This window comes from Plectropomus leopardus, chromosome 19 (genome assembly GCF_008729295.1).
Source record: "Plectropomus leopardus isolate mb chromosome 19, YSFRI_Pleo_2.0, whole genome shotgun sequence".
NCBI lineage: Eukaryota > Metazoa > Chordata > Actinopteri > Perciformes > Serranidae > Plectropomus > Plectropomus leopardus.
The window spans coordinates 16,084,830-16,112,074 of NC_056481.1; the positions used below are offsets into that span (position 1 = coordinate 16,084,830).

The 27,245-nt window shown below is 40.7% G+C and overlaps 2 protein-coding genes across 6 annotated transcripts in view; both read right to left on the bottom strand.

Annotated features, from left to right (window-relative positions):
- LOC121958814 (liprin-alpha-3-like) overlaps positions 1 to 7,959 on the bottom strand; it is a 37,748-nt gene extending 29,789 nt beyond the window's left edge. For all 4 annotated transcript variants that reach the window (XM_042507950.1, XM_042507949.1, XM_042507948.1 and 1 more), the window contains exon 1: positions 7,822 to 7,959. The gene's annotated coding sequence lies outside the window, so the exon portion shown is untranslated. The remainder of the gene's footprint in view (positions 1 to 7,821) is intronic.
- A 1,240-nt stretch (positions 7,960 to 9,199) lies between these two features.
- si:ch211-234p6.5 (pleckstrin homology domain-containing family A member 7) lies at positions 9,200 to 25,588 on the bottom strand. Of its 2 annotated transcripts, none has more exons than XM_042507270.1 (24): positions 25,368 to 25,588; positions 20,590 to 20,659; positions 20,395 to 20,493; positions 20,223 to 20,295; positions 20,012 to 20,112; positions 19,745 to 19,863; positions 19,449 to 19,661; positions 19,025 to 19,325; positions 18,406 to 18,465; positions 18,115 to 18,267; positions 17,238 to 17,297; positions 17,057 to 17,137; positions 16,790 to 16,942; positions 16,502 to 16,600; positions 15,983 to 16,091; positions 15,644 to 15,717; positions 14,346 to 14,450; positions 14,171 to 14,261; positions 13,844 to 13,893; positions 13,275 to 13,394; positions 12,793 to 13,179; positions 11,586 to 11,707; positions 11,361 to 11,470; positions 9,200 to 10,853 (listed from the first exon to the last, which is right to left on the bottom strand). In XM_042507270.1, the coding sequence occupies exons 2-24, from the start codon at positions 20,656 to 20,658 to the stop codon at positions 9,694 to 9,696; spliced, it is 3,909 nt and encodes a 1,302-aa protein (XP_042363204.1). In that variant the 5' UTR covers position 20,659; positions 25,368 to 25,588; the 3' UTR covers positions 9,200 to 9,693. The 2 variants fall into 2 exon arrangements, with proteins under 2 accessions (XP_042363204.1, XP_042363203.1); XM_042507269.1 differs by lacking the exon at positions 25,368 to 25,588 and adding an exon at positions 23,786 to 24,062.
- Between the last annotated feature and the right edge of the window lie 1,657 nt (positions 25,589 to 27,245).

Genomic DNA, 27,245 nt, shown 5'->3' on the forward strand with positions numbered 1-27,245 from the left:
TCAGTAGTATGTTCGCTATTTCCCTTTGACATGCATATTTGCTAAAATGTTGTAATTTAAAATATCATTAAACAGTCTCATGCATGGCTGAGTAATATGCCTGGACAAGCCAGTGCATTTGAATTCTACTCAAGCGGAGCTCATATGCATGGCATGCTCAAGTACGCTCAGGGTATACTACTTGTGGGTGCACGTTTGGGAAGTACTGAGCATACGATTGGATAAATTGGATTATACTGCATGAGTTGTGTGCGAATTTTCAAACATCTGTTTTGTTATGGTTTTTCTGTTTTTTAATGTGGACCCAAATTTATGAAGAATGTCTGCCTTTTTTGGATTTTCCGTTAAATATAGAGGCATGTGAGAAAAACAAAGTATTCTTCGAAAATTCATGGTAACACATGGTGAGTAATTGATATACAAATGATCATTTAGAGGATGATGTCTGTCTGTCTCTGTCCTTTGATTTTCTCAAGAACCACTCATGTCATCGACTTCATACTTGACAGGGGTATGGCTGAGGACCCAAGGAAGTGCAGTGTCAAGTATGAGCTCTGAGATCTATCAGACATATTTACAGAGGACTGCAGTAATGAGTCTTAAAACCTGGAAATCAGTTAGCATTAGCAGTCGCGACCCGACTCCGGATAAGCGGAAGAAAATGGATGGATGGATGGATGGATGGATGGATGGATGGATGGATGGATGGACAGTTAGCATTTCAGGGCCTCTGGTTCCCTTGTCTCAAAGTCAATGGGCTTTTTAAAAGGGTTATTTGTTAAAAGCCTTAAGTAAGGTCTGTGGTTGACACTAGCTCAGGAGACTTTTACATTTTGTTCTATGACATAAAATAAGTAAATACCTCACTTGATAACTTTGAAGCTTTATGTGCGGCTGCTAACAAGTGACTAAATGAGAATGCAAAATGGCATCATGCCGAACCGCGTCGAATACGACTTTTTAGCCTCCTAGCGGTAGTGATGCTGAGCCCGACATTATCTTTTACCTCTGGCGATTGCATTTAGGCTTCAAAAATCCTTAAAGTGGTGTTCATTTATAAAAAAAATGTGTAGGTATCATAAATGTTTGTTTGCCACAGAGCTTATTTTCTGATGATGTTTTTCTGGCCTACAGAAAGATGTCATCCCTGGGACACTCTATTAGTAGTGCGCCACTCCTGCCAGAAGCCGACTAACTGTTACACCACCAGATTAGACGAAGAAAGAGAGACTGGAGATATGGAGATTGTAGCAAAAACATTTCAAGCATCAACAATGTAACTTTCAGAATGAACCCATTCCTGGAATTAGCCGGGTCCCAAAATGCTTTCAGTATATGATGCATACTCTAGCATTAGTAGAGGACACAGCTATGTCATGGCAGGTGTACTGCTCAAGACCCAAGAAAGCACAGTGTCACGTATGTGAAGTTGTTTAGATAACGCTTCTCAAGAAAGGTGGGTTTTGTTATTTTTTGACAGAGCTAGGTTAGCTGTTTCCCTCTTTTTCCAGTTTTTATGCTAAGCTAGGCTAATCAACTGCTGGGTGTAGACTTAAAGTATATTTAATGGAGAGATGTAAGAGTGGCATTGATCCACCCCCATTGATCCTAACTCATGGTTGTGAAGTGAAAAATGTGTATTTCCCAAAATGTCAGACTGTTGCTTTAAGGTATCAGTCACTATGGTCATGGTGAGATCAGTGTGACTTAGCACTCAGAAGTGTTAAAATGCTAATATTAATGATTCAAGCAATAACAGCATGTAGATTTTGTTCTCATTCTCGGTTTGTTTAGTAAACCAAGTGTGTTTTGATTCAAATATGTGATTTCTTCATCAGTTTTGTTGTAAATTAACTGAATATTTTAAATGACTTTAACTGGTTAAGGCCTCTGTTTAATGCTGCAAACTGCGGGCCAAAATGGTACAGATTGAGGCAATCAGCTTTATTATAGCGCCTTGTGTCCCTCTCTTCTTTTCTACCATCTTCTTCACTGTCTGCTTTACAGTACTCAGGGGCTTGCACTGGCCTTTATACTTTTAAGTGGTTTGGACTGATTTAGTGCCCCATGCAGGCTTCTTTACGTCAGTGAGACTGGGCATCACAATAAAGAATTTCTTTGTCCAACCAAAATCATCCATTTTGTGAATCAAACAAATTTAGCACACAGCCTCAGCTGCAGTCGAAAACAAGTCTTGCCAGTGGTCTTATTATTATCATATGGACATTCAGAACCAAAGATGGGGACTGCTTGCTGGTGATTGGAGGCCTGATACAGCTCTAAATTAGCTCCTCATGCTGGTGAGCTGGCTAGAATACTTGGCAACCTCCCTGTATGTCCCACTAAAAAACAACTTACTTCCTTCCCCGCTCCACTGACAGATAATCACTGATGCACGACTGAACTGGCATTGACTGCATTTCCTTATAATACTAGGTATGTACATCACTGGTTTCATCATGATACGATATTATATCGATACTCTGAACAATGATACAATATTTGCTGATATCAGAAAGTCTGCCACGATACGCATTAAATTCAATTCAGTTTAGGGGCCTGCAATCGATATGGGCTGATAAATGCTCATTTAACACAGTCGGTTACAGGAGAAGCTTCTACCCCTTTCTTTGCTTTTGGCCAAAAAAGATAAAAACAACAGATACACAATTGGAAATAATTAAAACTGGTTCATGTTTGAAAACGCTCTCTGGAAAAAAATATTTTTAATATAATTCAAACCATGATCTTTTTCCTAAAACATCAGGGCTGTCTGACTTGAAGACAAACTTCTCTCAACATCCTCAAAACCTGTATTGCCAACAAGATACTTTCACTAAAGTAAATGTCAGTAATAAATATCAAGGATCGTAGACAAAAAAATGTCTTTTGTCGGTCACATTTCCCCCACATGTACAACATGCTAATGTTATTAGCATAAGCCTATGGCGTTGTACATTGCATAAATTAGCTTAGCGGCTAGCAGACTTTTACTATTATTTATTCTTTGACTTACTCACCGCTGGTTTAAGTCCCTGCATCTCCTGACAGAACAGCATGGATGATTTTCAGTCAACATGCACGTTTTTTTCAGTCAACATAGCTGAAACAGAGCATCTAAGGTAACATTAGCAAGCAGTCAGTGAAGTGGCCCGGCAGGTATGTCATGTTTCCTCACTACCGGCTTTTGTTTACATCTGAGGTGCTCTGTCTGTTGACTCGCAGTTTCTCCGAAAACATGACATTTCTACACTGATGATTTAGTCTTGAGTAAATATCGTTATCCTCCTCATCTTTCTCTTGGCTGCTCGCCATCATCTGCCGGATACTGTGTGACAGTGACAGAGAATTTCAAAATAAGGGCGCACCAGAAAGAGGGTGATGTGGATCGGTGTTTACATTTCGCATTGAGGTTATGACATCATTGCTCATTTAATCGATGCAGAGGGATGGATCATTATACCCCTATATAATACAGTTTAAGATTTCATATTGAGATCAGATTGAGGAAATGTTTTAAACTGCTCTGCCACACCGATAGCTTCATATACAGTAATGTCATCATAACACTGTGTACATGTTAACAAAGCAGTAAACCTGAAAACATAAGGCCCTGATATCATCAAATGTCAGAGGTGTAATTTTCTCAATGGCATGAAAAATGAAAAAAAAGAAAATTAGGGATAATCTGCTAATATTTACTTTAACAATGACCAAAGACTCTTATCGGGATATAGGGCCTGGCACTATATCGATATCAATATCATGACCTAGAAATCATCCTAGATTTTGGATATCATGATTCTGTAATTGTTGTCTTTTTTAACTATATAGATTGTTAGTTATTATTATTTGCTTTATTATTATTATTAAATGATTCATTATATCCAGATTACTTGTTATTATTTATCAAATATCCCATAATGTAAACTAGGCCCATTTAGTTGATGGCCTGCGGGCAACATTCAGCCCAGAAGCAACCTCCAGGTGGCCTAGCATACATAAACCTGATACGCCTGTATGACAAAAAATTTAAACTACATAGTATCTGGAAGTAGCTGACAAGTAAGCCATGTCACTTCCTTTACAATGCTGTTGTTACACATGTGCAGTATTGATCAGGGACCAAAACGTACCCAGAAGTACACTGCACAGAAGAAAAGACTGCTTGACATGAAGCAGTGTAAGTGAACTGAGGTTTTCCAACTGATGATTTGAGACTTTCAAGGGGCAACCCTATTCATTATGCTCTTAAATGCAAACTCACAATTAGCATTGCAACGCCGCCAATCATATCACTCAAACATAAATGCATTCTCATATTATGCAGTTACGACCAGGAGACAGATGAGAGACAGACACAGAGTGTGGTATTGGTTACTGTGATTGCCAATTGTTATGGTTCTGTGCACTGATAGCTTTTTTTTATTGTGTTACTGTGCTTTAAGATGTGCCTGGGTCAGATATGGGACCAAATTTTATTTTTGAAGTGAAACTACAAATATAGTTTTTTTCTTCTTTTTTTTTTTTTTTTTTACCACATTTATTTGAATTTTTAACAAATTGTCATTACCAAATGTTTAAAAAATAGAAAATAGTTAGCATAGCCTGCTGAAAATGTCTGTACAATCTACATATCCTGGTTTTAAAATCCACTCTAACTGAATGTCTGATTCGATAGCACTGATTTAAATATTTTGAGAATGCACCAAGAGTCAACCCAACATTAGCGTCATAATATCAATATCAAGGTATTTGGTTGAAAGCATTGTTATTTTAGATTTTTCAAATACACCCAGCCCCATCAGGATTTAGAACTTTTTACAATAAAAAAAATAGGACTAAGCATGATGCCATCAAGGCCTGTACACAATGTGATAATTTTTCTTAATCATGGTAATCGCCTGCCAACTTTCCAGTCTTTACAAGGCTGTACTGGACTGGGTTTTAAAGCTCGATTGATGATACTGGTTTCAACTAGAAGACTAAGGAATCCAGTGGTACCAACCATGTCATGCTAGCTTCTCAGTAAGGGGGTTAAATAATGCTCCAAATTTCGGCTACGTTTTGGCAATGGAGAAACGACATGGCCATTTCACTGGGGTCCCTTGACCTCTGACTCTAAGATATCTGAACGAAAATGGGTTCTGTGGACTCTGTACCCAGGAGTCTCTTCTTTACATACATGCTCACTTTATTCTAGTCCCATGCAGTTTTTTTTGCAGGTATTTGATTCATAATCAGATAATCTGATATAAAATTCCTTTCAATTAAGATTTCACAACTGCTCTGTAATCCAAAATAATGGAATTGAAAACAAGATTAAAAATGCGATTAACTAGTGAGATTCTGCAATTTAAAAAAATTAATTGTTTGACGTTGATTTAAAAAAAACATTTGTAGAGTGACAGTGATAGCATCACTGCCCTGAATGGATGACTCTGAATGTGTCACTTATTCGCCTCTTTAAAAAAAAAAAAAAAAAGTTGATCAGACTATGCCAAGAGCCTCTGATGTTTGCTCAGGCTGTTTCCCGGGGGCTCTTGTAGTCCAAAGACTACGACAGCTTCTGATCACTACTTTGTGATCCACACTACCCAAAATAGCCTGCTGAAATTCATTTGAGTTGGTTCAGGACCTTGAAACACCTGAAATACTTCTGCCAAAGTACAGGCTGGCCTGTAAGGAAAAACTTGGGATAATTACTCATCGTCATTACCAGCAGTTTTTCATTAGCTCAACAGGAGCAACAAAAAAACAATGTAATGTAATTACTGCAGACATTGTATATATTGTACAGGAACATTTCGCTGTATTCCTACTGTGTCACATGATGAGTCCGTGCTGGAAAAACCAAAAGGATTCATTGCACGGGCAAAACATAACTGTGCAGCCTGCAGTTTTGACTCAAGCGTCAGCTGTGAGGTCACTGGGCTTCAGGACCTGTGTGTTTATGAGTGTGTGAGGAAGAGAGAGAGACAGCTACGAAACAATTGAGCGCACAACATGCCTGGTGCATCAAAATGATACTAGTTATCATGGTATAACATAACAGCTTTATGAGCATTATTGTCCAATTTTCTCTGAATAGTTGCTGCCATAGAATTGAGTGAAATGTGCATGCGATTTGGCAGATGAGACAGCTTGAAAACAATGACATGCTTCCATAATGTACAGTACAGGCAAATTATCAAGCAGCTGTATGACATTCTTCGGTGTAGCGGGTGAGCTCATGTCACAGTGTCACCACACTGAAACGGAGTGTGTGTGTGTGTGTGTGTGTGCGTGTGTTAGTGTCCACCTGTGTGCACATGTGGGTGTTTTCATATTATGATTGCCCACATTGTCATTATCATCATACACAGCCACACTGAATCTTGTAGCTGCCTACCCTGGAGTGGACTGACTGGCTTTACAGTATCTGGTTGCTACATGACCAATTAGGACACCCCCCCACCCACCCACCCACCTCCAACAATTAGGCTGTGTATCATGTTACTAAATATTCCCTGCCACCGAAAAATGGGCAAATGCCACAGCCTTGTGTGTGTTGGAGAGAGAGCAGTAAAAACAGCTCTCCTCCACCAGACACTGGGGCGGGGAGAGGGTTTTGCAGGCTCCCACAGACAATCAGAACTGAAAAAAGCAGGATTTTTTTCTTTTTTTACATGGTTACATGTTCACTCACCATCCAGCGTCTGAATGCACGCATGCCCTCATGCATACTTTGCATTTCAATAAAAGCACATAGCAGCTAATAATGTACGCCTGCCCTCCTCCTCCTCCTCTTCCTCTTCCCTTCCTAATACCATGAAACAGTACCCCCCTGGCCAAGAAACGCATCATTGGAATCGATAAGTGATTGTCGGCAGCTGGGCAGGGGGAATAAAAAAAAAGCGCCGGGTTCCGGACTAACGCGCTTTTATTTGCGCTGGCGTCCACACTGCATACTGGGCTAATGGGGGGAAATGAAGGGGGGTGGGGGGCTCTCCAGATGACAGGTCTGTGGCTACCTCCATTTCTGGATGTATGGAGGAAAGACCACTCGATGATAGGCGCACGGGCGTGCACGAGCACGCACGCGCAGATCTACATTCTTATAGTAAAAAAAAAAGGCTATTGGAGGGGATCTCTAAATTGGTGTGTTAAAATACATCAACGGCGGACTGTGGAAAGCATCGCGTGGGGAGGATTGCCCCCCCTCAAAAAAAAAAAAAAAAAAATCGCACATTTTCAGTAATGGGCCTGCCTTCCTCAGACATTACAGAATTATAAGCAACTCCATAGGCCCGGTGACAGCAGTGAGACGAGCTGGGAGGTTTGACTACAAGGCTCCCAACGGCGAAGGGCTTAGTTACAGCCATGATTAATTACAAGCAACACATAGTAGGCCAATATACAGTGGCATCTTATCATCGCTCTCTCTCTCTCTCGACACCTCACCTAACTGTATGCAAACGGGAGCGAGCGCGCGCCTTAAACAAATCGTGCTGCCAACACTCCTGTCAATCCCCAACACTGACATAGGCACCGATCGTTGCAGTCTTTCTAATATAAGCCTATTTACCTCCATTCAAATGGTACCCCCCCCCCCTCCCCCTTCCCCCCTTTCCATTGACACACACACATGCACATATACACACCACCACCCCCCGCTCAATCCTTCACAACACAATCACTTGTTATCACACACATGCATTCATCAGTAGGCTACATTAGTGCATGCATATTTCTCCTCCGCGCTTCCACCGATGGATATCATCCCCCCCTCTCTAAATGGAAACTGGGTTGCGATGGGGCGGTGTGAAGTTGCATCCTTACCACAGTCATCGCGGGGAGCCTGTAGTGTCCATGTTTGATGTTAAATATTCCTTAGGTCCATCACCGCCGGATCGCGCCTCGGTGTCCGTGCCCCTCATCCGAAACGGAGTAAAGCGTACTGTATGTGTTATTTTTTCTTCTTCTTCTGTCTCTCTTTTTCCACATGTAAAGCCGCGAGGAGGGGGGTGGGGGTGGGGGGGGGGGGGGCGCGGAGAGAGACGATACGCCACCTTACCACAGACTCCCCCTCTGTCGGATTGGAAGGTAATGGGTCTTAAAGAAACATTCTCTCAGCATTCTCCGCATCTCTGTGATTTACGCGCGCGCCACGCGCTCACGCGCACTTGCAAGCCAATCAAACACCTGATTAATTATACAGTGTGTATGTATATCAGGGACAAAGTAACCGACAGACATTTTACTGGCAATTAACCCATATTGCCTAATATGTGCAGCTTTAGCCAAAATGAACTAATTTAATAGAAATACAATATACATGAGAAACAGCATGCATACAGATTCTTTCGTACATCATAAAGCTGTGCTATATCTGCAATGTGCTCCTACAAAATAAAGCTGTGGGGAAATGCTCTGCAGGCCCAAATTCAAACCATGAGAAAAACCTTATTCAGTATTTGTAATATCCAGATTTTGTCCCATCCTGATCAAAATATGTCAATAATCACTCAAACTTCATTTGTAATAATTTTATGGAACTCATTTCCATAAATCACAATTGAATTCATCTACTTTTTTTTTTTTTTTTTACAATGCTGGTGCATGCAGCTTGAGATATGAAAACTACTTAAAAATATATTAAAATGTATTCAGGAAGGCCTCTACTGTCTGTGATAGACAAAGAATGGCCATAATATTCAATCATGATAGGAATACATTAAAAGTTAGATCTAAATGCCAACTTGCAACTTTTCATTTATATGCATGGACTACATCCACAAAATATAAATTCATTAGCCCATGCATAAAGTGTGCTCTCATAAAAATTTTTAATGTGCATGTTGATATTGATATCACATTTGTAAACAGATAAGGTCTCTCTCTCTCCCTGTGTATGTGTGCATATGTGTGTGTAGCCCAGTAAACATAAGGTGGTGCTGTCTTTAAGAGAGAGAGCCTGGGAAGGGGTGATGTAATGTGTTCTCAGACAATGATGTCATCGACTGAGACACGGCAAGGATTTAAAGTGACAAAGGCATTTTCACCGGCTGTGTAATTCTGCATTGGGGCTCGTCAGAGAGCAGCACCCAAGCACCCAGGGGGAGACTTTCATTGAGCAAAAAAAAAAAAAGGGATGTATGAAATGAAAGAACATACCGGTAAATGTGTTTTGTGCACATATAAGGCGGGAGTCGGTATCTCGATGTAGCACAAACCATGTTTAGTAATCGGGGCATTTGAGATACAAAACATTTTGTTACAGTGACAGTTACAGGGTTATGTTGCCAACCACAAGCAGCAATCACGTATAATTTCTGTCATGTTAGATGCACGTTTTGAGAGGAATGAAAGAGTTAACCTCAAACACTGGGCATCTGTTGGACTGCAACTATACATAAGGTATTTGGTGTTTACGATCACCTGCAAAAACAACGACATAATTGCATACGCATTTGTTTTCATGAATCTTAAGACTTTGTATTTCATCAGAATCAATTTCAAACCACAGGTTACGAATAATGGAAATGTTCAAGTTTACCAAATGTTATGTCTACTCTGACATTGCATGTTCCCATTTTCCCATTTAAAGTCCTCCTCATCAGGCACTGTCCTTTACCATAAATCACTTAACTGTGTTCTTGTCCTTCCCAAGTTCATTCCTTTAAGCTCCTTAAGCCATTGCTGTTCTTGCCTCTACAAACTTGTCCTTAACACAGTAACTCGTGCCTTCCCGAAAGAGGCGCTCCGAATCACACTTCTCCCCTCAGAGCTGGATGGAGTGATGGAGTGGTTGTTGCCTCCTTCTTGGACTGTCTGTTTGTTGTCCTCACTTAAACTACGATATTTCTTCCGTTCTTGAGCTCTCTCTTGGTCCACCTTCCTGTCCTCTGACTCTTTCCCCCCACTTTGTTCTTCACTTGTCTTTAAATATTCATCCACGGCCTCACCAGAAGTAGTTTCATGGACAATTTCTCTGACTTCCAACTGGCTATCGTGCCTTGAGGTGTCCTCACATACGTTTTGAGGGACCTCTCTTGCTGGATTGGCTGAGGTATCTAACACTGTTTTGTCCTGGGTTGAATCTTGGAGTTCATTAATAATTGAGAGACGGTTTTCATTAACGTCTGAGGGTAAACACAGGCTGGAATTCTTGCTCTCTTGGTTCAAAGATTTCTCAAAATCATGGGTTGCTTCGTCAGGCACAGATTCAGTGATCAGCAGTTCTTCCTCTGGCCTGGATGACGTTTGGGCATTCCCATCATTCTTTGTTATATCTGAGTCTGAAATACTAATGTCACATGCGATCTTATAGAAGAGTGAATGGTTCTCTTTCATTTTCTCTAAACTCTCACTGACAGCAGATGACATTTCATTGGAATCAGTCAGGTCGTCACTGCTTGCTGGCTGATTCTCAATGTCCGATATCTCCTCATTGCACAAGTCAATGCCAGGGATCTGCAAGGGTATGAACCCTTGCCACTGATTGGTAGAGAGGAACCACTTGGCTCTCAGATCGGAGGATGAAAAATCACTTTCATTACAATCAGGTTCCTCAAGTTTGTCTTCCTCCCCATCCTTGTAACCTGTAAATCCTGTGCCTCCATCTTTCTGGTAGACAGTCATAGATGAGACGTGATAGGGTGAAGCTGGACGCATGATTTTAGTTTTGGCAACCCCTGTTCTACCACTGTGATCTTTGTTTTGTGTTTTGCTTCCAAATTTTACCTGACTTTTACATTTTTTCACCTGTCCGTCTCTTTCTTCTTCATCCTGAGATGTGCCACTAGAAAGCTTAAGCTCTGCAGGACCTCTGATGTTATCACAGCTTCCATAGCCGATGTAAGATTCACGGTCTGAATACAGGGACAGAGTAGAAATACAGATTTTTAATAACTAATGTCCAGTGTAACCTTGCTTTCCTAAGGAAAATAACTAAGTATCCATGAACTTTACAAGGACCCATTTTATTATTTTCCCCGCATTTTTCCAAACATGAGATTCAAACTCTTTTCAAAAATAATCTAAGCTAGCTGATATACATGAAGAGAGATGGATGTGGATATCTATGTGGAGAGGTGGATGTATATTAAAACAGCTACAGATATGAAATTTTCCATTATGTTGCATTTCACGGAAGGTTGTCCACAGAGGATTAGTGTAAAGATGTCATTTCACATAACAAAATGCCACAATTTTTCAAAAACTTCAAATATTTTTTGTAAATCCACAATTTTTCCCGGCCAGGAAAATGTGGGAAAAAACAAAATTTCATGACTATCCGGGTATTCTATGTGAGAACCCGTAATTGCAATTAAAAAACAGTAACAATTCTTAACAATTTTGTGTTGGGAAATGCATACCTGATTTAATCCTTTGTTTTCTAGCTGTGTCAGGGGGCACCTGATGAACTTCCTGCCCCTCTCCTGTGATTGGCAGTTGATTGTGTTTGGTAGCACTCTGCCTGACTGCGCTGATAGATATATGTAGACAGAGAGATAGACAGATATAACAATTTATGGATACCTTCATATACGCAAAGTGAATACACATACATTAAAATGTAAGAACGACTAAAAACATCCCACCTTCTTATGACTCTCTCCCGTATTCGTTCCACTCGTCGAAGTTTGGCCTCTCGCTGCTCAGGGGTCAGACAGAGGTCAGGTTCCATGTCATGGCTCAGGAGTGCAGAGGGCTGTTCGTCTGTCTGTTCAAGCACATTAGAATACAGCTCAGGCCCCTTTTAACAGCTCTAATAACAGACCTAACATTGTTGTATTATCTTGATACTTATGACTTTTTCTACATTAATGGGAATTGTTTATAAACATGAATTTGAACTGATTGAACTGATTAAGTAATCTGTCACAGAAAATGTTACATCACTTTTGTTTGGGCTGTCAGATACTGCAGCTGTAAAACATGGTTAAATAATAAATCGGAAATAAGCGTATTTGATTTTCTGTAACTTAAGTTTGTATTGGTTTGTTGGAGGCCAACAACAACTTAGACCTGTCCGGGGTCTGACTGGCCCTAGACATGATGCAAGTAATCTTTCTGTCTGTGAATTACAATTGGCAAACAAAAAGAATATATTTTTTCCCTTTTCTTGTGCATGCTCAGTTTGTGTCATTATAAGAAAGGGTTACCACTTCAATACATTTCTACATATGAGTTTTAATATTGTCAAAAGTCCAGCAAAAAGTATATTTGAAGAAATGTAATTATTATTATGAATTTTCAACAAGTCCAACCCCAAACAACCACATACTGTGGGTTGTTTAATACGACTTCACATACGTATTGTACACAAGTCAGTTAACGATTTGAAACCTTGTGTATTTGAAGAAAGATACCTGAAAATTAGTTTAAAAGTAAACATAAAAGTAAATCTATGAATTCTGCAAATCTGTGGAATATTTCTCAAAAAGTTTTTTGTTCTTTAAAGAAATAGCACCACTTTGCTCAGGGTTCAGAGGTTTAAATACTTGTGAAAAGCAGAAAAGTACATTACGGAAGTACATTACAATAGTTCATATAACTCACTGTTGACATTTGGTTTCACGCAGGACACAAACAGCAGGCTCAAAATGACTAAAGCCGCTAGAAGTCACCGCTTAACAATATACGTAATTATGGGTTGTAATAAGCTGCTTGTGTCCGGTTAGAATTAGATGACATGAGATGACAGTTTATAAATACCACTGAAATGTATAGTAATGATATCATCTTGCTGTGTTTCAATCATGTTTGTTTTTTATTTCTTTTTCATTTAATTTCATTCTTTCTTACCTTGACGTCCAAGCCCTCTCTTCCATATCCTACACCTGCTTGGTCTTGAAGTTGATTTCGTGAGGTCTCTGTGGGCTGGCCTCTGCTCTCATCTGACCTTGACTCCCTCTTGGGGGACCTCAACACTCCCTGATGCTGCTGCCTGTTTGTCTTTCTAACAGGCTGATCCTGGTCTGGATCAGGGCCCTCCAGCAACAGACGCCTGGGTGGCTTGTTCAACAATTTTTTACTCTGCTCGGCAAATTTTTGCTGCAACTCAGGCGGGATCTGCTCGGGCAGTGGGTTGTCAAGCTCGGGTGGAGGATCCTCGACAGAAACCCGTCTGGCCACGAGAGAAGACGGCAGTACAGCTGTAACAACTCGTGTCACCCTTAGAGGGAAGGGGGCCTGAGGAAATACCAAGACAGATAAGTGTATGTATATTTGGTACGTAATGCAATGTAGTGATTCAGTCAGTTATTCTGATTTATGATTTGGCACACCTCCTCTCTTGTCTCTGAACTTTGAACTGGAGTGGGTATGGGGGGTTTCTTCCTATTGGTCATCCTCTCCTGATTCCTCTTCATCCGTTCAATCTGCTCTTCTTCACTCATTTTCATCTTCTAGAAAAGATATTGGCTGTTTTGAATATGAGCCATTTATGAGCCTGCATCAGCAATATGTATGTAGAAAAGGCAATGCCAGAACCAGAAGCCATGATTTGCATATGAAAAATACTATTATTGTGCATATGGCTGCTTTCATCTGTATGTCCGTATATATGTATGTGTGAGCATGTGAGAAAGGGGGGGTTGGGTGGCAAATGTGAGAAGACTGAGCTACTGCACTGAGACATGTGCCTCTGCCTCCCCCTCTCGCCTACAACAGGCACTGCAACATGCCCTAATTGCAAGGAAGATGAGAGAATCAAAGAACTGGAATTTGGCTGTGATTGCAATGAGGGGCAAAATCAGCTTTGACTGCTTCTATATTTGGAGCGTTTTGGATCCCATCGCATATATCCAGATATAGTTATAACCAGCAGCAAACAGGAAATTATGAAGAATCAAACCTTGGTTGATTGGCTTGTTGCATCTGGTGGGATCCACTTTGAAGCAGATTCTAAGGATGAAATGAAAATAGAGGGACGAGGAGGAGACGGATAAAGAGAGTGAGGCAGGATGGGTGGGAGGACAGGGTGACAGGAAAGAAGGAAAATAGGAAATATGAGGGTGGAGAACAAAACAAAGCTGGGCTCTGGAAAAAAAAATCATTTCGCATAAAACGCCTATTAAAGCTGTTTAATTATAGATATGTGAGAAAACAGTAATCTACAGGCCACTGTGTTAATATCACGCTTTCCATGTATTATATTTGTATTGAGTATAGGCGTGCCAACCAAATGTGTCTTTCGTTGCTTTTGCATTAAGGAGGTCGGGCTGGCTGTTTCCTCTTCTATGTACAGGATCAACAGTGTGGCTGTAGATTCCCTGAAACATTGGAGAGAAAAACTGTAAAAAAAAATAAAAATAAAACTTAATAATGTTTGTAATTGAAATGTCTGTATTTCACACCTCATACGGTGACTCTGTCCAGCCGTGGCCCTGATCCCTGCTCTGGTAGCTTTCCTGTAGTTCCTGGGGTAACGGTGGGCGGAGTGGTGGCTCTTGTTCCACATCCTGCAGAGATCATTGTCAAAAGGAATATGACTGAACTGCATCCATACAGATTGATAAATACTGACACTGCATTTCTCCACAGTGAGGTGTCAATCCTTGACAAGACAGAAAACACTACAGGTCATCTCAACAGCCAAAGTGTAAAGGCCCAGACATACAAAACCAACTTCTAAGAACTGGTGGCGATTAAGACCGATTGTTGCATTGACTGACATAGATTGTGTCTTGGCCACAATGTTGCGCTTGAACACACCACAAAAGACCCCCACCAACGGCCAACTAGCACGTATGCTGTCTGCCTGTGTGAGAGAATAAAATAAATTTTTTTAAAAATTATAAAAAATAAAATAACTTACTTCCAGCAGAAAAGGGAAACGGGAAGACCCAACAGAACAGATTCAAGATGCTAGTTAGCCAGTTAGGACATTAATAAAAAAAGCCTACGATGAAAGAATACTGTACATATATAATAATGTACATATTTATGTTGCAATTGCGACAATAACACAAATAACACAAATAATACACAAACCATTTCTTTTCAAAAGCTCACTGTCTAAATAAATGATCTCGTACCCTCTTGACTTTAGCCGTCTGTTTGCTTTTCTCACTTGGTTTCTCTTTTCATCAACAGTGCTGAACTGCCAATCAGTGATTTAATTCACCGACTGACTCTGGTGTCCCTATTGCTGATTCAACATGTTGAATAGGAATAAAAAAAAAAAACAACAAGGGGCTGACTAGTGCCAACAGCACGGGGCGCATCAGAAAAACTATGGCTACAAAAGCTCACAGACAGGCCTACATTGACAAACGGCCGAGTGTTGGTTTGGTGTGTCAGGGTGTTAATAATATTTGGATGGAGGCAGAAAATGGCTCATACAATTCTGGCTTGCAAATCTAGCTCAACATCATGACAAACTCCAAAGATAAGAGCAGATCATATATAGCATCACATCAAAATAAATTTGCAGGTACATATTGTAGAATTTAAAGCAATTTGTGATTGAACAAACCAAATGCTGCAGTCAAACTGTAAGAAAACACCTTTAGGACCCAAGGATATAGTCAGCAGATGCCAGCAGATGGATTTAACCTTCGAACTGAGTGGACAACAATTGCCCATTTGTTCATTAGCAGAGAGAGCAAACGGCATGGGTCACTGACAAAGAAATGATGGATGGGCAACGTACCATAGGCAGTCCACACTGCAGCCTCTCTGTGGGTGTGCCAGGGGATCCAGGATGTGGAGATGTCGGCTGGAACACTGAGGGGGAGACAGAAAAGGTCACTGTGTTGACACTGTCATCTATTGTCAGGTTTTTATGTGCATACTCAAGATGAACCAGGCAACTATGAGCATTGGCGGCCCCAAATGGAAGCAAGAAGTAATTGTTTGAACGTTCAAGACACCAAAACCAAACGCGCTACATTGAAACACCACCTTATTTTTGTTACCTGTTAACAATTATGTTGGCATAATTATAGGCCACAGCCTTTCAGCATGACAGTGAGGGAGAGTAGGTGCTTACCGTGGTGCCTCTGTAGTCCCAGTAGGAAGCGGAAATGATCCCTGTTGATCCTTAGTCCAGCCATGATGTCCTCCATCATCCACAGCTCTCTCTGGGCCTGAGACTGGTCCTGATAAAAAGAAAGACACAAAAGATATGACAAAAGAAACTTCAGGCATGAGCCTTGAAGGTTCTGTATATGACATCCAGAGCATTTATAAACCAGCAAACAGTTATTGACCCACGTGGTGGGGCGGCATCATTTGGAAGCATGACACACACTCTCGCGTTATCAACAACAGCAACACCGTTAGGTCTGTCAGTGCTGTTGTTAGCACTGTTTGCGCTTTTAGCATTGTTAGCAGCTAGCATGCCATGCCAACTCAATGTTGGACAGAGGCAATCCTGGCTCAGACTCTTAATCGTAGGTATGCTCTGTATATCACATACAGCTCCTTTAATGATTTGTAGAATGATATTTGTGACTTTAAGGTCAGTGACTACACATTACACAAGTACTAGTTTGTAGTGATCAAATACCTGTGGCAGTCCAAAGTTACAGATGTGCTGAAGGTGTGAACGGATAACCGACAGTTCACTCTCCATTCTCTCATACTGACTCCACACCCTCTCCATTTCCTGAATATGAAGAAAAAAAACACAGAACAAAGCACGATAGAACCACACGACTAAAAAAAAGAAAATCAACTAGACAACCGACACTTTATGTACATATCACGTCCTGTTGAATGAATATGTGAAAAAAAAGACTAATGCCATTATATTTTTCACGTTCTGGTTCACGTCCCATCCATGCTTATTACTCACCAATGATACATCACACATCCTGGCCCGGATTGTGACCAGCTCTTCTTGGAGCAAAGCCTTCTGGGTCAGTGCTTCCTCCTGAGCCCTGGGCCCCTGGTTTTTCCACTCCTCCAGCTGCAGTCTGGACACCTCTAATGCACAGTGGACGCCATCCTTCAAAAAGGAAAAAGTCTTTATTAATTCTCATTCTTAAACCAGTCACAACATACTGTTAGCTATTTATTTTTCATAGCTTTAAATGTGTAGTCTCACGGGGTAATTACTCACCTTATCCATTTGTAGCTGGGCCAGTTCTACAGACAGAGACTGCAGCAGCTTGTCGCACCCACACAACCTTGTCAACACAGCCTGAAGAGGGAAAATCAAAACTCAGAAACATGTAATAAGATAAATTACAGGAATGTACATTGGGGAAAGTCAGCTATATGGCAACATCGTGAATACTCACATCTGCATCACTTTCAAGAGGCCTGATTGGCGGGGCTTCTCTCGGGTCAGGCTTTGGGGCCTGAAATGCATTATTAAGTTAAATAGTACTTTTGAAAACAGTGCTTTTTTGATATTTTTGACTGTTCAACAGCTTTTCTCAATATGTGATTGTAAACAGAATTTTGTATGAGATAATTTTTCAGTGTTTTATGAAATTCTTTGTGCTGACGAGTGAGTAAGTGTGGGTTAATGCACTGATAACACTGAGCTGTTGTCTTTCAAAAGAGCATAGTGCAAGCTTCAGCCCTTTGGGGAAGAAAAGGTTGCATTAATTGTTGAAGAATTTGAAAGAAAATTGTTTTAGATTCGTAATTTGACTAACAGCTGCTTCATGTAACACTCATTCTATGTAGCACAATCATGGCAAAACTCATCTAAAATAGACCAAAAAAACAGAGATAACTACAAATAAACACAAGAAAAACTATAAGGGGAGCCTGGTGGCTCAGTGGATAGAGCAGCACCCCATATACAGAGGTTGTGTCCTCGCCACAGCGGCTGCGGTTTTGGTCCCCGCCCCCCCCCATTTTAAAAAAAAACAAAAAAAACAATAAGCACAATACAGGATTTATTAGTCACAAATAAAAATGCACACAATAAGTATTAGTGACAATATAGTAAGGTAACGTGGACATAACACAAGTGCTGTACACAATCATGCAGGACAATATTACAACAACAATGTTGCTCGTATTAATAAAAATTAAGAGTCTGGTTAGAGACAACACCACAAACATTTCTGAGGAGACATTCACATATAGACAACACAATACAGGTTTAAAGTTGTACCACACAAGAGACATCAGGAACACAGAGCGCAACAGAACACGCTGTACCATAGCTGGTGGTAGCACACAAACAGATAAATTGCTGCGGTGATGGTGATGATGGTGGTGGTGGTGGTGGTGTGGGTGGTGGGGAGCATGTGCGGCTCTCGATGAGGGAGGCAGAGGGGGCAGTAAGTCTGCCTGCGCCCCTGTGGAGTAGCTCTGAGGGAAGCATATAGATGACAAGAACAGAGAGCGCATGACATTATACAAAAACATACAAAACACACCATGCTATTGTATCTGGCTAGACACTAGCCTGGATGTTTGCTGTAAGTGTATTGTTCATACTGTAATCACCTTTCCTAAAGGTCGTCTCCCACTTGAGATATGATGGACAGACCCATATGTAGGTGTAGGCTGTAAACAATGGAAAAGATCAGGTGTGAGTAGCATGAGACAGCTAGTGATACAAAATTACATTAAAGGATTACTTACACAGTTATGAAAGGGACAGTTCATGCCCCACCCCCCACAAAAAAACCCCACTTTTCTTCTTACCTGTAGTGCTTTTTAATCACTGTATCACTGCACAGAAGGTAGTGTGCTTCTACTGCTAGTTTGCCTGGCACCACTGAGCTAGCTAATTTTAGAGCTCAGCCAAGCAGGATGCCGTTAATGTTTACATCTCGCGCGCAACACAAAATAGTCTGTGCCAAAAAAGTCCCTACATGAAGCACCATCTAGTATTGTATTATACTCCAGAGAAAGCAGACATCTCTATGGCTGATATGTTGCACTACAGGCAAAAAAAATGACATGTATTATTGTTTTGGGTGTGAACTCTTCTTTAAAGGTTTGCAATTCCATAAAGTTTGGGGGGAAAACAGTGAATCGTGATGACATCGTCAGGGTTATGATATTCACCAAGGCAACTGGAATATATTTCATAATCAAGATCAACCAAACAGGTCCTGACCTTGCTCAGGTTTTGCCACCGCTCTGTTACTGGAGTGTTAGGAGTGGATTTGAACTCCAAGTTAGGTGAGGCAGGTGCATAGTACAGGGTTTGTGGCACCATGCCCGAGTCATCGTGAGGTCGAATGTCAACCCTTCCAACTGGTGTGTGAGGTCGTGACCCTAGCTGACCCCTCGAGGTCAAAGAGCCTGTGCCCATCATTTCTGTCTGCGTGGGTGGCGTGTTTTGACCAGGAAGAGCGTCTTCCTCTTGCTGTGGACCACAAGCTCTTCTTCCGCTAAAATCTGGAGGGCTGGGTGTTCTGTTTAAAGAGAAAACAGAACAGAAATGCCAAAACCGGGACCTTCCTTGTGATGATATTCCCTCTAAGTAAACCATTGGGATTTAAATATGTGTCTTTCACACACAGGGATAACTTGACAACCTGCTGTTTCTCTGACGCACACTCCGCCTCCCCCTCTGCTCTGAGCGCGACGTCCCCGTCCTCCCACCAGCGAGATGACTCGGTTCGCTCAGAGTCCTGCTGACGTGCCTGTGCCTCTGGGAGGGACCCTCTCCATCAGATGGGGGTTTAGGGAAATCCACTGATTCACTGCTGCCACCTATCTGTGTGAAATCCTGATAGCTTGAGCAACGCCTGAAAGGAACGCAGCAAAAAATTGTGAAAATGTTTGACATTCACTGCGCAACACCTTATGTCCATAATGAATAATACTGCACCTGTTCAGGGAGCTGTTGGGCTCCATTGCAGCTGACTGACTGAGAGCTCGGACCCAACCCAACATGTCCTCCTGAGTGTCAGCACTGAAGAAATAGGAGCGCATTCCCTGGTGCACCACCTGTGTTACAGAAATCATTCACAGTGTGTGAATGTGCAAAATCACAGTGAAATGGTTTAGTTAATTTTGGTGATCAACATACGAGATTTCAAATCAAATGTTAACAATGTATTAATGACTGATTGAGCAAGTCATGGAATGATGATACCTTGAAGGTGAACTTTCTGTTCTTGCATTCTCGTGGTGTGCAAAAAAGGATTTTATAGCTCGGCAGTGGGATGCTGCCCAGCACAGATTCCTCTCTACTGTCTGCCAAAGGAAAGATGAGAGGTGAGCAAAAAAAGTGGTGCATTGTTGTGCACTCGGAGAACATGAAAGGGTCTCATTCCAGACAAAGTGATGGACTACAAGCTGTGTACCTTTATAGTAAAACAGACAGTAGTTGGAGAGGACAAACCACCTTCTCTTCCACAGCTTCAAACCAGAGCTGTCCTGCAGAAGGGAGATTCATTATGGACTCCTCTTTGCTGAACTCAGTCTTCTACATTTAATGATGAAGTTAAGAATTGTTAACCATGTTTGAGAAATTACTTTTTTGTTGAGCCATCCTCTGATGACTACGGGACAGTTGGGGTCTCTCTTGGCAGACTGACATCTTTTCCCAAATGTTTGCACCTTTCCATCGCTTTCCTGTTACCCAAAGAGGAAATAACACATTTGTATGCAGTTACAGTTTCACAGAAAGCTGTCCTCATACAAAATGCAAACAAACTGAAACAAACAAACCTTCATGACAGGAAAGTAGGAAATGGTAGCAACGCTGGATGCTTGGCTCACTCTGTCCTGATCATCCATTCTGTAGTTTAAATCACAGATAATCATATATAGACTGTCAGTGAAACCAGCCAAATAGATTCTCATAAAAAGGAAGAAAAAATTAGTGTAGTGGTGGAGGAGCACTGTCACAAACTTTTGTCAGAAGTGTCAAGAGCTGGATGTAAATGTCACATCTGAAATGTCAACATTTGCACCCACAGAGAAAGCCCAACATGATCTTCTACCAGGGCATTTCATATACAGGTATGTTTATAAGAAATTGTTCAAGGTAATCCATTACTTACATCGAGGTACGCACGCACACACAAATACACAAGACATCTGAATTATAATAGATTTTTGAATAAATACTCAATTGAGCAAAGAAATCACATAATAAATAAAAAGATCCACAAAAAATCACAAATATGAACACATTATGTGACCAGCACTGAACTATATACTAAAGCTGCTTACACATTTGAATGAGCAGGTTGTCCTAAATGAGGCAAACACATAAGGCCTTACCAATACAATCTGAACCCGAGTCTCCCTCTACAGAAGCAGTCGGTCACTCCCATGAACAGCACCCCATAAACTCCGAGCACACATTTGCCACATTCCCATATAGTTGAGATTTTTTTCCCAGTCAACTGTTCATCCTCTTAGAGACTTGGTGTTGTGGCTCTCCCATGTCCAGCAAAAACTCTCCCACAATTCTATTCTGAGCCACAACAGGCCAGGCCGCATCCCCACCACGAAACTGACAGGTGACAGCTGCATCGCCATGGTAGCAGGGAGGGGCATTGGGACTGTGTGAAAACCAATCTGGCAGCAGGGATAGGCTGGTATGAGAGACAAGATTTGGAATGTGTCCCAAACTGCAGAACTGCAGCGTGGACTGCTGAGGGCACAAAACCAAAATAAAAGAGCGTGGAGCCAAGGAAGTAAAGTGGCCTGTTTGAGACAAATGTGTAGGGAGGGGTGGGTTCACCTCACTGTGTCAGGTTTGTGGGTTTTGTAAAGAGTCGTGCTGGCTATCTTGGCACCTCACATGACCACAAGGTTTTATCAGCATAGCCGTTTCTGTAACCCTCAGGTCACATGGCGCATATATATATATATATGTGTGTGTGTGTGTGTGTGTGTGTGTGTGTGTGTGTATGCAAATTAGATCAGCATTTTTATGCCTTTAATGCCTTATTTTTATGTTAATACTGCTATATACTATATATACTATACTTATAGTTCTATATAAACAACTTACTTTTTAAATTACAACACAAATCTATAACGCTGCTACTTTCTTCCTGTATTAATGTTTATATTTATTTAGAAAAGATAAGTATTTTAAGAATTTCAGTTTTTCTTATATTTGTACTATGTGCCAAAGAGCTTGCTCTGTGTATTTGTTTGTTTTCAAACACTATATTTTTTATGCCAAACTACCATGTGCGTTGTATGTCAATCCAATCGCCAGAGGAAATGTTGGCGTAAGTTTCTGCAAAGCACAGAAACATCACATACATACATTATGTAGCGATGACATGTTGACACCTCTACTTTCTAATAACACCATAGTGAACTTGTGGTTAGGATTTGGCTAAAAAATTAATTGGTAATGGTTTGAAAACAATTTCATTTTGGCTTAAAATAGCCATGTTTGGCAGCACAAAAGCTGCTGAAAAAGCAGCCATGGTGCTCTTAAAAAAAGTTTTTTGTTTGTTTTTGTTGGTCTTTCACAGTGTTGTCAGCTTAGCAGCCATCTTGCAGAGGTGACAACCTGGACAAGATGGCCAATTTGTGCAGTGGTCTCCTGCTCGGGGGCCCTCTCATCTTGGTGACACTGCATCCACCATGTCCTCTCCACATCCGAATGACAAAGACAGATCATATACTACGTCACTTTAGAAATGCTGATATGACACATACGATGCACAGATGCAACATATCCATGGTTTGCAAAATGATACAATACCAACAGTTGCTTCTGGTGATTGGCCTGGCTGTATTTGCAGTTTATGTATGTATGTACTGTATGTATGCATATATAATGGAATAATAATTTCTGAGCTCACTTGACTAGTAAAAATTGTTTTTAAGATTTAAAACTGATTCTCACATACCAAAACGCACAGCTGTCGAAGCTGCTTTATCAAAGGTTCATTTTACAGCTTATCTAAACTGAACAGTTGTTGTTGATCCAGTGAAACAGCAGTACAGATGAACTTGAAGATAAAAATTCATGAGAAACTGAGATTCCACAAGCACTCGTGGGTGACCCAGAGGTTTGACATGGTTTAGTTGCCGCAGTCTATGTCTGTATGACTACAATCCCCTACAAGTGAGAAATGGAGTAAATAGGGGGAAACAATCAAGTCTTTGTGAGAGATGAGAGCAGAGACTAACAACCTCAGCCGCTGGGGGTTACGTGGGTGTTGTGAAATATTTGGAAAATCTCCTTCTTAATCAGCGGGGTCACTGCTCGGGGAGGAGAAGACTTAAAATGCTAAAGAGGGATGGAGGGGAGGACAAATGGTGGGTCTGTGTACCACACAGAGTGCGCTTTGTAGCGCCCAAGGACTCTAGAGCATCATGTGAAGTTGGACACAGAGCATGTTGAATAAAATATCCTCCCTCTTCATCAACAAAAACATTTGCATGTCTCCTACATTCTTACGTCTTTTAATGTCAACAAAATCATCACTATACATATGACCTTTATACGTAAAGTGGTGACGTAAGACACTGTCACAACTACTAATACAAATGCCTCATAAGGACGCTGGATTATTGTGAACAGGATATTTCATATGGATTTTTTAAGTGGAGGTGGGCTATTGGAGGCATAAAAGTGTGGCCGAGAAAAGCTGAGAAATGCCCCTTGGTGGGGCCTTAATAGTTCAATCACAGATAAAACATAACATTGCTGCATTACAATACTGTTATCCTTGAGCAACAGAAATCCTTTGATTCAATGTATAAAAAAACTTTACTGTTTAATTATCAAATTAATTAAAATACAGGATTAATGCAGCAATACTGAAACACACTCAAATGTCTTTCTGTATTTTTTTTTAAATAAACTGAAATAAAATAGATTATTAAAATAATACTCAGAAATGCACAAGATATAAATCAGAATAAAGATGCCATATTGTTGTACCTGACTAATTGCGCCCGCCTGCTGACTGCTTCAAGCTCCATCACTTGGCACTCTTCCTTACAGCATCTCCTCAGGCTTGGCTGCCCTCTTCCTGGCTACCAAAAGCTCCTGTTGCCCAAACAGCCACAACACTCTGCTGCTATGCTCCGTTTCTCTCCCCACACGTGTGAACCTCCCTATCTGTTTCTCACTCCTTCCCTCCGCTTCTGACTTGTAGCTGCAGTGCTTGTCCGGTGATCTACCTACGCTGGCTGTTAACACTCTTCTGTCCTATAACAGTGCGCTCTCTGTGAGCCCCTTCTTCCCCCCCTTCTCCCTTTCCAGTGTCCCTCCCTCTCACCCTGCCCTTGACAGCCTCTCTGTCCTATGTCGAATGTGGGTTGGTGACTTAGGAATTTACAAAAATACAGCTGGTTTCCCATTCTTCGTCTCTGCCCCTTTGCATTATTTCAATTACAATTGGATCTAGCTTCATGAAGATGAAGTGTAGATGCCAGCCTCATAACTCTAAATATAGGCCTAAACATTCAAACTATTAGGGCTTCACTTTGAAATTTGAATGTAAAGACTCAAAACTTTCGTTTTACTTACTTTACTAACTGACAAACAGAACTTGTGTGATTCAGCAAATACTCAAACTATGGTGCAAAAATGATATGCTGAAACTGTAATAAATCAATTTAAGTCCAGGTGAATGTTAAGCACTTACAGTGATTCTGACTCTGACCTCTGAGTGCTACTTTTCAAATGACACCATGCATGTACTTGTATGTACAAAAAATGGAACAAGAACAGCTTTCAATTTACATTAACTCTGCCGTAGATAGGGGTTTCAGGTGAATCTTAAGTCAGAATCTGTGATTTGAGATTGTGTAAGTGGTACTGAAGGTTGAGTGTAAATACTGGCCTTGTGCATGTAGGTAGGATAAGGTTGGTAGTTTCTGCTTCTGGGTAACTCAATCCAGGGATCTTGAGGTCTTGTTTAGGTTAGCTCACAGACTCCAAAACAACTCATATCCTGACCTGCAGTCACTGACATGGTCAGAACTGTTAATAAATAAATTAGCTCTCTGATTTATCAGGAATTTTGAATCCATTTACCATAACAAAAATACATAGAATATAAACTGTGCAATTAACACATTTAAATAACGTATACAGTGAACTGATGTCTGAGTCAGGTAGAACTCAATTTCTATTTCATTTATAATCTTTATAAGATTAAAAATGCAAAACAATGTCACATGAATTGGGCCTATTACTAACGCAAGGCTAACTTAACACAAAATTGCTGCCTTATCTTCTTTTCAAAAAAGATTCACCACACCAATTAAATAAAATATAAAATATGACAGAACACTTCTTATGTTGCTTAAGTAGTAAACGGTTTGGTGGCTTTACCTGCCAGCGAAAACACACAATTAAACGTGCCAACGTTTACTTGCACTGTGCTCAACATTAGGCTAAATGCTCAGCTCGTCATTTAGCATAATGTTAGCTTTTTTAGCTCTGGCTGTATTAACTTGAAGTGACGAGCTTAGCCTAGCAAGCTAGCATCTACAAGATTTTTTTAGCGACTCACCGATTCGGGGGTTCCTCTCGGGGGTCTCTTGTCGCTTTTCTTCCAGCAGAGTCTCTCACTAAAACAAGTCTACATTACAACAAAGTACAAACTGTTACCGTTCCGTTGTAACAACATTATTTTGTCTTTTCGCTGCTTTATCTGAGTTATATTTTAGCCATTCAGCGACAGATGTTGTCCCTACAGTGTCACCCAGCGTTTGAGTAGCGCGTGCAGTCTACCTTGGCTGCGTCTTCGCGCACCTGTGTTATGATTGGCTTCACTTCCGTGTTGTTATCTCTTTGTGACCCGGATGACAACACTTATCAGCAAATTTCACATAAATGACTTGATTCTCGTGTCTTCATCTGTTGGCAAAACTGCACAATGTTTGATATTACTTTTAAAATTTGTGTTAGTTGGATTGAGATATGTGACGACCTGTCATTATTATATTATGGGTTTGCTGATTTTTTTCTCCTACTTTAACTTCAGTTGTTGATAATTTACTCTAAAATATTAATGTTTTGTGAACATCTTATAAGGTGAAGTCACATTTATAGGTGCTTTAACTTTTTTCCCCCTCAGATGAGGTAAATGACCCCGTCCTGCTAAATATGGCCTCCCTACCAAAATGATGGTTGTGTTCTGACTTTTATTTAACTTAAACACATTACAGTTGCAAGTGTGGCTTTTAAAATTATTATATTCTGAATAATTTAGTAAGCATACAATTTTTATAAAAATATCTCATGCCATAGGCAGCTTATGAGACCACAGGCCCATTAGCACCGATATGCAAAAGGCCCCACCATGGCTCCTAATTAGGAGCAAGACACAGAACGTAAGGTGGTTTTGCGTTTCTTTGTAGTCATTTTGTGTCTTTTTGAGGTGATTTTGTGTCTTTTTGAGGTGATTTTGTGTCTTTCTTTTGGTCATTTTGTGTCCCTTTGTGGTTGTTTTGTCCCTGTTTGTAGTTATGTTGTGTCTCTTTGCAGCTTATTTACATCTTATTATGCAGCAGGCCATTTCAGTAATCCCTTCATGGATGACTCTTTAAACTGCTACATGCAAAATTGATAAACTAAACTAAAAAATCTTGGATAATCATACAGTTTACTGCAAAGTAGATTAATAAAAATCAATCAGTAGTCACAATATCAGCTGTAACATTGCACTGTCAGACATAATAGTACTGTCTTAAAATGAGTCAGTCTAGACTTTAAAAGTTTCCAAGTAGGCATAAGCATTTTACCAGATGGTAGCCTCTTATTTAAGTTATCTGCTGCACTGAGTCAGCGTCTTGTGGAATTCTTCTTCAAATATTCTCAAGATAGAAACTGAAGCGCCTCAACTTGCATGCAGTACACAAGGAAGATGGTGCTCCACTAATCCAGCTGTAGGAAAACAGGTGTTAGGTGCTTCAAGGTGAGAAGAGTGTGAGTGCTTCTAGTTATGAATAATATCAAAAAAACTACACTGAGTGAAAAGTACTCAAAGGAAAAGTGTAAGCTGATGCTCAGCAGCGGGGCCACTACAGATGCCTCAGGAGAGCTGGCATTATTGCTGTACACGAGGAAGATATGAAAGGCATTTTAAGAGCTGTGATAAGAACAAGGAGACAGGATGAATGTCAAGTTTAAATATGCTCTTACACGGTAGCAGACTAAAGGCCTGGCTGGCTGGGGGGATCTTATTCATGCTATTGTTCAACACTGACACTTACAGCACAAAACACTCAAACCATTGCTCAACACTCAAATAGTAATCATGCCATCTTATAATTAGTATCTCACATGTTGAGGCCATTTGTTTGGACCCAATAGGCCGTGACCTCGGATGCTTAGGATGTCCCGTTCTCACAGGGGACAAATCAGTCTGCCTCCGGATATTTACAGC